We start from the raw sequence: 13886 nt of genomic DNA, 5'->3' as shown, positions 1-13886 counted from the left end.
ATCTTCACAAATATGGTCTTTATTACTGGATATTAAGAGATCTTTAGCAGTCAACTGCAACAGAACAATAATGTTTGAGAACCATAATGATTATCAGATGAACTTTACTGATGCTATGCTGTTTTATTTAATTTCACACCATACAAGGTTAACAAATTAATATTGTGTTGAATAATAACAGGAGATGTGAGCCTAATTGTTTCCTCGGGTGAGTGTTCTGAGTGTACAACACCAGTTTAAGGGGACAGATGTTGTGGTTCTCTGCTCCATCTAGTGGAAGCAAGACATCCCTGCAGGAATCAGGACCATCAGTGGGCTGTAAACACATTGACTGGACACTTTATACGTTATAGGATCGGCAAAACCACAACACAAACACGGATATAAATTTAAAAAAAACAAGACCAAGGATCCTGATTGGACAATTTTATTTTCTCAAGGACATTTATGAAGCCAGAAGGAAGATCTGTTTTTGTTATCATCATACACAATGTCAAAAACAAAGAGTTTATTTTCTGATCACCATCACATCAACATAATGCACACACGGTACCAACTACACTCACTGAAAGCCTGGGGTTTGGTACAGAGCCTGGTTTGCCAAAGTAATGCTGGAGTTACATCTCGGTTTGAAGGCGATCTTGCTGCTTTGACACCTTTGGGAGGAGGTCTACATATATCAAAGACAGTCCAGTGTCCCCGTGTTAAAGATTCAATGTACTCATTCAGAACTCCACGAGGGCGTTTAAGGGGACAAATTACATAAAAGATTGGAGACGATGGCTTTGTCGTGATATAGCAGAAGTCTAATATTATCATTCAAATTGCACTCAACCCACAAATACAACTCGGCTTTATACACACACACACACACACACACACACACACACACACACACACACACACACACACACACACACACACACACACACACACACACACACACACACACACACACACACACACACACACACACACACACACACACACCTTCTTTAAGGAATGTTAGAACATATTGGGAACGCAGATTTGTACAGCTAACATGTTAAGACGTACATTCAAAACAAGACAGTTTAATAAAAAATAAAAAAGTGAGGATTTGTAGAATTTCTGTGTAAAATAAGGATATTTTAAAAAGCCTGCATCCATAAAGATGTTTATGTATTTGAGTCTGTGTTTTTCTCCGTGCCAGACCACCTGAGGTTACATAAAATCAAAGTTAGAGGAGCAGTCTACACGAAAGCATTATCCCTAAAGACCTCTAATACTACAGGGAATATTACCTACTACTACAGACTGTAAGGTAATACTAGTAACAGAGCTGCTCTCTAAAGCAAATTCCTTTCCTGTCGAAGATAATTTAAGGTTGAACAGTGACTTGAGAAATAGGATAGCAACTTTGACTTAACCTTGAGCATCTGCCAACAAAAACAAAACAAAAGTATTTTGGGTATCCAGAATCTTTTGGCTTCCCTCTAGTCAACACTGAACAATCCACTTTCATGGCCACCCCATCCTTGTAAAAACTACTGAAGAGGAACCAGGTTAAAACGAACAAAATAAAGAAGACTCGGGGGTAAACAAGGAAGTTATGGCTGGCAGCTGTGTTCAGGAGGCTCACTGGTCTCAAATGTAGATATCTGAGCTCCATAGCATTTTGAGGAACTAAGGAAACGAACGACAGGGTGACATATTTAGATCTGCTGCTGTGATCCGACTATCTGGCCTCCCAAAGAGCACGTCCAACCCTCCAGCGACCATACTAGTGATTCCAGATCAGTACTCCGATCCTAAACTTCATGGATTCTCCCTCACTTCTACAGCGGGAGGCCTAGACAATACTGTAATTGGGCCACTGTGTGGATTAAGGACCACTTGCTTATTATTAGCAGAACAAAAACAAAAAGATGACTGACAGACCAGGCTACAGTAATGAACACAATGGCAAACACCCTCATGCTTCACATGAAAAAAAGAAAAATCACTTGTCCAGCATACACACACACACAAACAGACACCCACAGAAATATTTTCAAATTCTCCGGTGTCATTTTGAAACTCATCGTTTATCCAAGAGTGGTCAGAAAAAAAAAAATACGTCATGGATTTGCCCCAACTGCTATAAACCTATTTGTACGTTTTGAGAGCAATTCAATCCATTTGATGAAGCTGCACGTTGTCTTCACAGCTCTTAAGACTACAGACTGGCTGGTGTTACGAGACATCTAAATTCCTACAATTCATGAACATTCTGCTCGTACTACTCATCAAACTGAACTGAAGGTTCAATCATTTATAATCTGGAAACGCACATGAAACACTGCCAGCTTTTTTTCTTTTTTAAACTTCACTTCTCTTATTCAACATTCATGTTTCTCTGAAGAGAAGACAGACGGCTGTGCACGTACCACTCTTGCATAAATGATGGGTAAAAAAAACAATACCAGGCAAATAGAGACATTTAAATAATTTACGATGTATTTACACAATAATCCGTCTTATTTTCCAGCAGTGTCTTTTTTTTAATCTTCTCAGCATGTGAATGCATCTTCTAGTCACCCATCTTTACTTTCGATGTCTGAGGGAGAAAAAGAAAAAAAAGAAAAGAAACCAGTTAATACAATTTCAAAACGGAGAACTCATCACGACTACACAATATAGATCCATCTCGACTTTTCGTGGAAATAATTACTGTCTTAGCAACGATAATTCTCAGAAGTCTGAAACAAAGGCCTTTTGTTGTTGAGCATTGTTGCAGCTAAATGCCATGGATCGTTATCTCCTCCAAAAGGAGGAAAGACGGACGGTGAAGACGCGTCTCGTTCACCTGCAGAATGGCTACAATGACACCGAACAGGCCAATAGCGCTGCCAAAGATTTCCACAATGAGGATCTTCACGAAGAGGCTGGCGTTCTGGGCGTCTGCCAGCGCGGCTCCGCTGCCCACGATGCCAACGCAGATGCCACAGAAGAGGTTGGAGAAGCCGACGGTCAGGCCGGCGCCGAACATGGAGTAACCTGGGAGGATGGAAACCAAGTGAGTCAGAGAGCTCGGCGTGTAAAACTCACGGAGGGACTGGCAACAGGAAATCTAATTTCCTGCGAGGTCTGGAAACCAAAGCAGAGACTAACAGTTGCTGATATTCAATCTGAGAGACAATTTTGAAGCATCTTAAAATATTCATTGCTTTAACATCTTTGATATTGCCATCTTCTCATGCATAATATTGTACGAGTGAATGATATATATAAATAGATCTATCAAAATCCATTAGAATTTTTTAAATAAGGTGAGCAATCCATGTTTAATACTTATTAAGACTGAATGTTGCAAATATCTTAAAAGGACGGTTCACTCCAAAAACAAAAATACATATTTTTCCTCTTACCTGCAGTGCTGTTGTTAATCAGATCTAGATCGTTTTGGTGAGTTATCTAATTTTGGAGATATAGTCCATAGAGATGTCTGCCATCTCTCCGATATAATGACACTGGATTTCATGGAGGAACTATTTTCTTTATACCATAGTTATCTACATGAAACTGCTCAGAATAATGGTTCATCTTGAGTAACCAGGTCATGATTTCTGGAAGGCAACATTGCTGTTGAGTTTTATTAAATGTACATTTTTGTTGGGCTCTTTGAGCATCACAATCCGTGTGCCATATACCCATTTTCTATCCGTTTATCAGGGGGAGACACTTCCCCGCTCTTCCTGGGGAACCCTGAGGCGTCCCCAGACGAGATATAAATAGTCCCTCCAGCGCGTTCTGGGTCTACCCCAGGGCCTCGTACCAGGTGGATGTGCCCGTAAATCCTCTACAGGGAGGCGTCCTAATCAGATGCCTGAAACTCCTCAGCTGACCCCTTTCAACAGGAAGGAGCAGCGGCTCTCCTTCGAGCTCCCTCCGGATGTCTGAGCTCTTCAACCGTTCTCTAAGGCTCAGCCCAGCCACCATACAAAAGGTGACACAGCAGCCCACAGGTGAGGGTTGGATCGTAGATGGACTGCTAAACTTAGAGCTCCGCCTTCTGGCTCAGCTCCCTCTTCAGATTCCATACACATTCCCAAACCCGGAGGGTGCAATCCAGCTTTTTAAACGGCAGAGAACCGTGACCTCAGACTTGGAAGTACTGACTCTCAACCCAGCCGCGTCACACTCAAGTATATACTATATAAGTATACTATACTTCGATTATATTGGAGAAAAGGCAGACATCTCACCAAACCAAGCAACTCACACCAAAACAATCTAGATTGATAAATAGCACTACAGATAAAACAAAATTATTATTTTTTTTTAATTTTGGGGTGAACTGTCCCTTTAACATGTTATTTTTAAAGCATTTTTCATAGTTTTATTGAATTTGTCTTCTATTCTGATTTAAAGCATTTAACTTGCAACCAGTTACATTAAAATATGTTTACAGCTGGAAGCGTAAATGTTTAAATTAAATGTATGCACGTTAAAAAAAAAGGTGAGAAATATTCACCTGGAATAGTACAATTTCTGTCATATTCAGTGAATTCCTGGTGCCGTTTTACAGTGTTGACATTTTTTTGGAACGGATATTTGTCTTTTGTCTTGTATTCAGGAGCTTGATGAGGGTTTTCTTACCAGCTTGGTAGTTCCTCGCCCCGATGGTCTCAGGGGTTGTTCCACTAAAGTTCTAGAGGATGAAAGAGTTTATTTTTAGAGCCAAAAAAAACAAAAAAACAAAAACATCCTTGCTCCGTTGTTGATACCATTAAACTAGTTATTAAGCTTTCTGTCCCATTACTACAACGCTTACCTCGGCCATGTTGCTGATTACAATGGCCATGATGATCCCATAGATCGCCACAGCTTCACAGAAGATGATGCTGAAGGGAGAAATAAAAAACAGAGTAAGTAAGAGAAGTGTTTGCCTTAAAAAAGGGGCAGTTTGTTCCCACAAGTCACTACAAAGCTGCAGTTCTCATTTGAGAGGTTTACAGATGTTTTGATGTGGATTTCTGATATTTAATTGGCTACTACGTTTTTCCATGAGGAATCCATTCACAAACTATTTTTTGTATTTTGGGAGTCTACAGGAAGTTAGAAATGAAATGAAAAATGTGATATTTCAACCACCTTCGTTTAGCAGCAATATTTAAGTGTGTTTACCTAGATAAAACTATGCAGCTGAGCTCATCAAGTTTAAGGACGGAAAGAAAGACGGAGTACTTTACTAATCCTACAGCAGCTACTTCACGTAAAGCACAAAAAAGAAACAAAGGATAACATCTAAAAATAGAGGGGAATTGGACAGAATGTAGCTTTTTAGTTCTTGAATGAGCCTACCTAACCAAATTCTTGGTTTTGATTCGTGGAGCCTTGACTCCACCACCAATGATGCTGGAGCCAGTGATGTAGATCCCCCTGTAAAACATAAAGTACAACATTTATAAGATGACAGAAAACTACCAGGTGATGACAAATGATTAAGAAAAAGCACTAAAAACAATACTGACTTCTTGGTTTGCACACAAGCAAATACCCTCTAGAGCTTATGCTTTTATAGTGGAAACTAAAGTCAAAACTACTAAATAGATATCACTTATTGAAAAGAAATACCCAACAAATATCAAATCTTGTTTACATAAAAACAAAATTTTAGAGAACACATGGTGCTTCAAACTAATTTTGAATGACGCAACTATTACATGACGTAATGTGCATGATGTCCATTTAATGATGAATTAAATCAGTGATTTAACATGTAGATTAGAGACACAACGTTAGCGTCAACTGTAAATACTTTTAGTCACTGTATAAATACAACACGTCTGGTCCCCGACACACAAAGTAAACAGCGGCTGAACGGTCGTCTTTAGCCATTTGTAATCGCACCAGTGACTTTAATTTGCCGTCATCTGCAGCTGTTCAGCAGATTCTGCTTTGTAAATCAGCATTAGAGGAAGTGAGTTAGAGTTACTGGCTGTTCACGCTGGTGATTCAATGATTTCACATATTTAGGGGCAGCTTCTCTACATTTTTCATCCGAGTTATTGTCATCCATAAGCAAAAGACCACTGGCTGAAAATGGCAGTGCAAAGCAAGGCCAAACTAAACATTAAAAAAAAATGTATACATAGATGTTTTTAATTTGTAATTCAGGCATATAATCAAACACTTGATGGGGATTCAGTGGTGTGGAAGTTGTCTTTATCAGGCTAGTTTCTTTTGTTCGTCTCTCTGAAATGTTCTTAAAAAAACAGGTGTCTAGTGTTTGCACCTCTGCAGTTCCTCAGCTGTCTTTACGGTGCGTTCAAGAGCCACTTTTAACAGAAGACATAAGGTGACATGAGTCTATGCATCAGTCAGTTTGTCAGAGCCACGCTGAAGCCAATTGTTATAAATATATAAATTATAAATAAAGCTCATCAAACGTGTTTTGTTATAACCGCCACATTAGTTTATGATTCACCAGTAAATTGCAGACACTAAAAAAGGACTCAAGCATTTTCCTTTGTGGCTAATTCTAACATTTTCCAGTTCCACATTTCCACATGATGTACTTTCTGGAGTGTGTCAAGAAAGAGGAAACCATTGTATGAAACACTACTGCATTCTAGGTCTTCACGTACCACCACACCCGGCTCACACATCTAACATACCACTGTAACCTGTGCTCCTTGTTAGCTACTCACCAGGCTGCTCCCACCACAGACAGAGAGATGGCCAAGCCGATGCCCAGATTGGCCCACATGAAAGGAGAGGTCTCTGTGAGGAACCTGCAAGAAAAGAAGCACAGCTGATGAACTCCACTTTACAAGGAAAAGTGTACAAGCAGCAAAACATGAACGCATTTGTTTTAAGCAACAGTGTTTCTCAGTTTGTGTTGCCATGAGGTAAAGAGGTTTGGCTTTTCTTTTTCCTCGCCATCTTACGCTTCATTTGAATCTGTTAGAATGTGTATGATCTACACTATCTTCACCTGACATGATGATTTACCCACAAACTAAAAGCAAAACCACAACAATGTCATCGGCAAACTTGATGCCAGACGTTAGCCTATTCAATGAAACACCGACATGCAAGGTTGAGATAAGTCTCTGTGGGTAAAATTACTTTATCATTGACTTTTTATAGTTTCATATAATATAAAAGAACTGAACATGTGAAGACAGATTAGTGCCACCCTCACAAAGAGAAGGGCAGGCCTTGAACCTGTCACAGCAATATAAAAAGCAATGCTTTGCAACAGCATAGTGCCATAATAAACTGATTGAAACTGGTATTTGTTGCATTGCACTATAGTGATATTCTCAGCATAGTGCGATCTAGGGAAAGTCAACGTAGTTTTGTGACTGTAAATGTAAACCGTCTCTTTTAACATTGAATGTTCTGCAAGGGAATGTTGTCAGGAAGGGTTAAATCATACAAGAATATCGACATAATATCTTTTCCTGCACCGTCTAATTCTAACAGATGGCAGAATATGAAAAATATGGCTTGAGTAGTCTTAATTGTGCCAGTGTTTGGGTCCACAATTAAACATTGTTTTATCACAAACTTACCCCAATTATACTATTTAACTAAGTAGCTTTATTCCAAGATTGCTTACCATGCCACATCGAAGCGGAATCCCAGATCAAATATGGTATAGCAGATACCTATGGAAACAAAAATATATTAAATCAAACCTATAAGTGTAAAAAAGGTCATTCAGATGCATATTTACAAGTAAGCTTGGTGTATGTGTGAGTGACAGCCCTTTAGTACAGACATGTACAGTGTGTTACTGCATTAATAATGAACTATGTGTGAAACAGTGTCACATTTCAGTGCTAAATTCATGGAAAGAAGTTCCCACTTCGGTGTGATAGCTCACTCTCACGTGAAAACTGCTGCAGTTCCTGTTTGGGACCGTGTCCAATCCGCCAGCTGTGTAGCTTTAAAGCTACATGAACAGCTAACCAGCTAACGTTAGCTTAGCCACGTTAAATTACGTTAAATATGAGCTAACGTTAGCTGACATTAGCTTAACGTTTGGTGGCAATAAATGCTAAGTTGGCGACTTCTGACGCGGACGCATTTTGGCGTCTCCAAGTTATTATTTACTAATATGCATGAATAACATTAACTCCATTTTTAACCTATCGATAGTAGCTAGCAAACAAAATGGAAACAGCCGCAGAGACTCTCGTCCCAGGATATAGCCAGGTCCAAAATTGTAACTGTCAAACGCAAAAAAAAAAAAGCGCTTTTCCATGAAGAAATAACGACCGACTACACGGTCATTGTTACATAAGTGTAGAAGATATAAGATTTAATTCATTAATTCCAATATTCAGATTTGTTTTAAAGGAAAAAATATAATCTTACCGACGATTAGTATGGTGCTCCAGAAGGCCAAAGTGACCCCCGTGTATAAAATAGCGTGTCCGTTCATCATCCACTCTAGCAGCATCTATCCGGCCGTCTAACCTGCGGGATCAGCGAGATATCCTCGGCTCAAATCCAACAATTTGACGCCAGCAACGCTAAGAAAACGAAATAATGCTGTTTTTAAGACGGTCGATGGAGAAGACTAGAGCATCGAAAGGAGAAGCTGGGTGATGTCAGCTGATCCAGCTTGACTAGCATGTGACCGGAGACCGGAGGGCTGCGTCCGGTTATAGTTTTTCTTTACCTTGCTGAAGCGATTTAGCAGTAAATGTGTATTTATTCTTTTTCTGTTACCACAGACAATAACAAAAATTCCCAATGCACTATACACATAATAAAAAAGGTGTGCAGCTAAGTCGTTAGAGATTTGAGTATTATAACCGAATACGTCCGAGTGAGAGCTCCCTGCAGTGCGTGTTACGGACGCTAGATGTCCCTCTTGTAGTTTTAGTTAAATAACAACTACAGTAAATCAAAAAGACATTTAGAAGTTAAACTTTCACATTTACATAGGCAAGTAAGTAGTATCACCTTGGTTGCTTGAAAGTAATCCCCTTTTCTCACCCCACAAATAAATTCTGTTGAACAAAAAAGCAAGTCACTTTTTTTGTACCAAACATTGATGAATAGCCTACTGGGAAATCAGTTGCCCACTTATTAGATAACTCATAACTTATAAATTAAATGAAACAATGTTTCATATTTTTGGGAGCAATTAACATTGTTAAATAAGAATGTGAGCTGAGAGTTACTAGAAACAAAATTAAAAGCATTGTCCTTTATCAAAGAGTAAACTTACTTCAGTGTGATAAGCACTGACTAACAAACATGGTCAAAGAAGAGTCACATGAGATACTGCTGTACATAGAACTTATTCTGTGAATAAGTACACTTGAGAAGTTAAAAACTGATTTTTTTTATGAGGGAATGAAAAAACCAAGAGGGAAAGTTCGGACCTTGTCTTCGATACTTGATTACAAACTAATCTAGCGATTTCTGTTTCAAACTTCTCCATCGATACCATCCAACAAAACATAACAGATGACGCTAATATTATTTGCTCTTCCTGTGGCCTCGATGGTGAAACATCCTTATACTTGTTTTCACTATAATTTGTTTGGAAATATTTGTCCAGATTGATTCATTGTAACAGTTATATTCAGTTTCTATTACTATATAAAGATACATTTTTATAACGTCATGTCTGCACTTCACAACAAAAACATTGTTATTATAGTTCCACATCCACAAAAATATATAACAGAAAAAAACTTTATTTGAATTCCTTACAAAAACATTTCCAAACTATCTTTGCTGTGAGAATGACAACAACAAAAATCTGGCTTTTCCTCTTAATTCATTTCAACACAGGCATTCTGCCAGTGCTTCTTACCTCAAAGGAAAGTGTTCCCATCCTCATCTTATAATTCTAGGCAATCTGCAGCAGGTTTCTCCTGTGAGGCAACAGAAGTCACTCAGCCATTAAGGTTATTAGTTTTGTCTTCTATTTCATCTCAGATCAGAACATATTTAAGGAGGACTATAGGCCCTGAATGTCCTTAAGTCGGCTTATTCACAGCAGCTTGGAAAGTGATTTATTTTGTTCTTCTTCATCCAAAAGACCAAACGGCAGTCAGGAGTAATTTGTTGGTACTGTTTTTCTCTTTTTGGCGCCGTCTTACACCTGCACAGGTGCAGTAACAGCAGAAATTCAGCAATCACAGGGCGAGATCATACACATTGACCCAACTGTCCAGAGGCAGAACAAAACATTTTTTTTAATTCTCCCTTGTAATCTGTCAAAGGCTATTTATGTGCCTGTTCTGATGTTCAGCGTTATGAGAAGGTGTTTCAGTATTCCTTTGATGACCTAGAAACAGCTACATCAGCAAATGCAAGACAGGTTTTGTGCTATGTATCACTGATGAAAGGAAAGTGTAATGCACACCAGGTGTTAGTTACCACTGTTATGACACTTATTGACTGTAGTAAAGAACTGTGTCGTGCTGAGATCTTGATGCTAGCCATCTGTACTTTTAATATAAACATTTATGTGTATTAATAATTCATATTTTGTGTCAAACTGTCACTGTAGACTATATATGGTTGTTTCTTGATCAATACAAAGACAAGGCTATCGTGCACAAAATGGACTGCATCAATCTTTGAACACAGGTGCTTAAATCCCAAAGGTGCTCAGTACACCATTCTGGATCTGCATGCTGTGACACAAATGGTAGAGTAGTCTTTCTTTATTATCACACAGCTTACAGCAACAGTAAGGTGCAAAGTGTTTGAGTGCCAAGTGTGGGAGGCACAAAGACTTTACAGCGGCAATAAAAGATAAAAAGATCATTTTCTCACATCCCAGTCAAAATTCAAACATTTTTTTATTGTTGTGAAGCAGACTGTGTGCAGTTACTTTGATTGTTCATACAAGAATGCTTGCACTTCACTGGAACACCGTCTCAAAAGCCGTCAGTTCAGCAAAAAAAAGTTGAAGACAAATAAAGCCTCAAGCTGTAATCCTTCTCATTCATTCGTCTTTTGCTATGGATATGAAAGCCTGTCTTCTTGTAGCTCAAGAATTAGCAACATTTCCCTCAGCTCTTAAAGTGTTAGAAAAAGATGCAAGGAGTGTTTTTTATGCAGCCTTTCTGCAGAGAATACTTCTTCCATTGCTTATAAACAATAGTTGAAATAGGGAATGTAGTAAATTCTGTGTTTATTTAACTGTTGACATCATTTGGCATCTAACCTGCGGCTGTTGTTCTCTTGCCCAACAAGCCTCACCACTCTTTACTTGACTGTCGGTCTGCATTTTGCACTTCAGGCATCCTGGGTGGTGGAAAAACAAATTACTTTATGTTTGCCCACATTTTGAACAATTTCTGATTGTCATCATAATCTCCAGTCATGAATTCAGGCCAGACACCGACATGTTCCTCAATGCCCTCCAGCTCTGTACCATATCAAGATTTTAGTCATTTTGTATCTAGACTGAGGAGTGTGATGAACCACCTGTCATGAGCTCAGAGGCTCAGGTAAAATCAGCACTGAAAACCGTCCGCTACATTTCCTGTAAAATAAAAAGATAACTCCTTTCTTACTCACCATTTAGTCTCTCCAATTATAAATCAGCTTAAGTACGATCACAAAAACTTGTTTGGACAAAAGCTCAGCCTTCTTCTTACAGTAAAGCTCAATGAAGTGTAACAATGTCTCCTTTTTTAACATGAAAAATAACTTGCATGTTTGTGGATATAATTGTATCCTTTTCTTTTATATTGAGGGACAAATCACATTTAGGCACACATTAAAACATTCCTATTTTTGAGAAGAATCCCTTTCATTTGGTTTGATTTGATTTAAATTTCTTTTCTCCCCTGTGAGCCTGGCTAACAAATTTTGGCCGTGCTTGTCTTTACACTGTATGACATTTTCTTCTGGAATTCATTGATTAGCTCTGGTTTGGATTGTCCTCTTCTGTCTCGACTTCTTTCAGACACACTTGGGATACAGGTTTTAATAAATACTTGAACTTCAACTAAAGGTCAACAGAGCAAATGTTTCCCATATAGGAGTCAATTTCAAAAGCTGCAGAAATCAATAAAGAAACTAAATGCTTGTCTAAATGCAAGGTCCAAACCGAGCACAGACATAGCGTACAATGTAAAAAAAAAAAAAGGTCATTGTGTTGGTCTGGTGCTGGAGACCCAGAATAGCTATGCTGGTGAAAATGGTCTACCAGCAAGATCTGGTTAATGATGCTGATTTACCAGAATGGTCTTGCTGGTTAAGCGGGTTCACCTGCATCAAGTCCCTTGATTATTTTTATTAGGCATAAGAACATTTGAATAAGAATAAGGTTAAAAACAGGAGTTCAAGAGCAATACATTCATCTATTTTAAATACCTGACCTGAAACACAAAATATGCTTTATATACAAACACTCAATTTCCATGCAAATGCATTGAAAAAAAACCCCCAAAAAACTATAATAGATTATAATATTTTTGAATAATTCTATCTGGTCAGAATCAGTTTTACCATCATAAGAATGTCCACTATACAGCATTTGCTACAAAGTCATAGGATTTATTTGTGCGGAGGCAAGATATACAGTATATTACTTATTTATGTATATAATATCATTATGCATCACCTAGTGGGTCTTTTGAATGTGTTGGAGAAAAATAACTTTTAGAATGATCAGTTCTTATTGTTTAACATACAAGGCTCCGTGAAGTCTGTGGCTCCTGTGTGAACTCTCTTCACACTTGTTATCTCAGATGCTCCTCTTTAGCAGTCACTGTGACCTTCTGTAAGGGACGATTGTATATCTTACTAAATGTCAAGATGACGTTTGCTTGTGCGGAAGTGGAGAAGAACGAGTTCAAGACATGCCACGTAGCTTTATGCAAATGATTCTCTTCAAACGCACTTGTGTGTTATCCGAAGTATAAATATCAGAGACTCAGAGACAGACCTCTGAGCAGCCTTGATACAGACTTGTAAGTGTTTCAACTCTGTCTCCTTCTTGCAAGAATAAATGTCCTGTGATAATCACTTTTACATCGGCTTCGAGTGAATTTCTCTAACAAATGAGATTTTGGTTAGATGCCTGAAATAAGGTCTGCAGTTAACACAAACTTTGTTCTACGGCATAAAACATGTCTGTAAATAACCCTCTTGTGAATTAGGAAGTTTTTACTTTTCTTAATAAAGGTTGTTGCTAACAAGTGGCTAAATAAGACACATCAACATCACCCTGACTATCCCACCTGTAGCTTGGTGTGGTAACATGAAGTGATGCGGCTGTTATGTAGTTGGTTTATAGCCACAACATTAGCTTTTTACTTTTGCCTCAAAAATAAAGTGGTGTTCATTTTTGAGATTATCTTGCTGACCACAACATGTAATATTAATAAACATGTGTTTACCACAGAGCTAAGTTTCTGCAATAATCCAAAATCCAATGTAAAAATCCCATTGGCCTTTTGTTGAGAGAACCAGACTGATGCAAACTTTCTACAAAAACACATAATTCGCTGCAACACTAGAGCTATGGACAAGAGACAGAGATTTATGAATATACATTAGACGTGCTCAATGCACGGAGTGAAGAAGAGGTTTCAAAACTGAATGTGTCCTGGGTTCAGGACTGTTAAAGTGAGTAGCACAAAGATACTACAACTATAGTACTTCTATATATAACCCTGTGTTGTAAAATGATAAATAAATTAACCCTGTACCTTGAAGTTTAATGTATTGTAATGGCGGATACATTTTCACAGTGGTTTTAGGTGTACAGCGACCTCTGGCGGTTCTAGTCTTTTAACCACAGAGTTGAATCTGTTTTTTGCCCTTTTTTCATAAGACAAACCTATTTCATCAACTTTTGGCATCCAAAAACAACCCCTAAAACATCCAGCGATCTATCAATTTGCATTCCTTATTGAACATTACAT

The 13886-nt window shown here is 38.4% G+C and overlaps 1 protein-coding gene across 1 annotated transcript; it reads right to left on the bottom strand.

The window, feature by feature from the left end:
• Nucleotides 1-411: 411 nt before the first annotated feature.
• Nucleotides 412-8602, bottom strand: atp6v0b (ATPase H+ transporting V0 subunit b). The gene is made up of 8 exons (XM_068701429.1): nucleotides 8353-8602; nucleotides 7592-7640; nucleotides 6675-6758; nucleotides 5326-5403; nucleotides 4796-4865; nucleotides 4621-4672; nucleotides 2828-3018; nucleotides 412-2578 (listed from the first exon to the last, which is right to left on the bottom strand). The coding sequence occupies exons 1-8, from the start codon at nucleotides 8435-8437 to the stop codon at nucleotides 2552-2554; spliced, it is 636 nt and encodes a 211-aa protein (XP_068557530.1). The 5' UTR covers nucleotides 8438-8602; the 3' UTR covers nucleotides 412-2551.
• Between the last annotated feature and the right edge of the window lie 5284 nt (nucleotides 8603-13886).

This window comes from Cebidichthys violaceus, unplaced genomic scaffold, assembly GCF_023349555.1.
Source record: "Cebidichthys violaceus isolate CVI_PGR_0920_01 unplaced genomic scaffold, fCebVio1.0.p SCAF_8, whole genome shotgun sequence".
Lineage (NCBI taxonomy): Eukaryota > Metazoa > Chordata > Actinopteri > Perciformes > Stichaeidae > Cebidichthys > Cebidichthys violaceus.
This window is presented reverse-complemented; position numbering and strand designations above follow the sequence as displayed.

Bases quoted from the DNA above. Each gene is read 5' to 3' on its own strand.
- atp6v0b (XM_068701429.1), bottom strand. From the start codon at position 8,437: ATGCTGCTAGAGTGGATGATGAACGGACACGCTATTTTATACACGGGG. The intron at 4,866-5,325 runs GTAGGCTCATTC...TTCTCCCTTCAG, and splicing joins AAAACCAAGAATTTGGTTAG to CATCATCTTCTGTGAAGCTG. The intron at 3,019-4,620 runs GTAAGAAAACCC...CCATCCTCCCAG, and splicing joins GGCGAGGAACTACCAAGCTG to GTTACTCCATGTTCGGCGCC.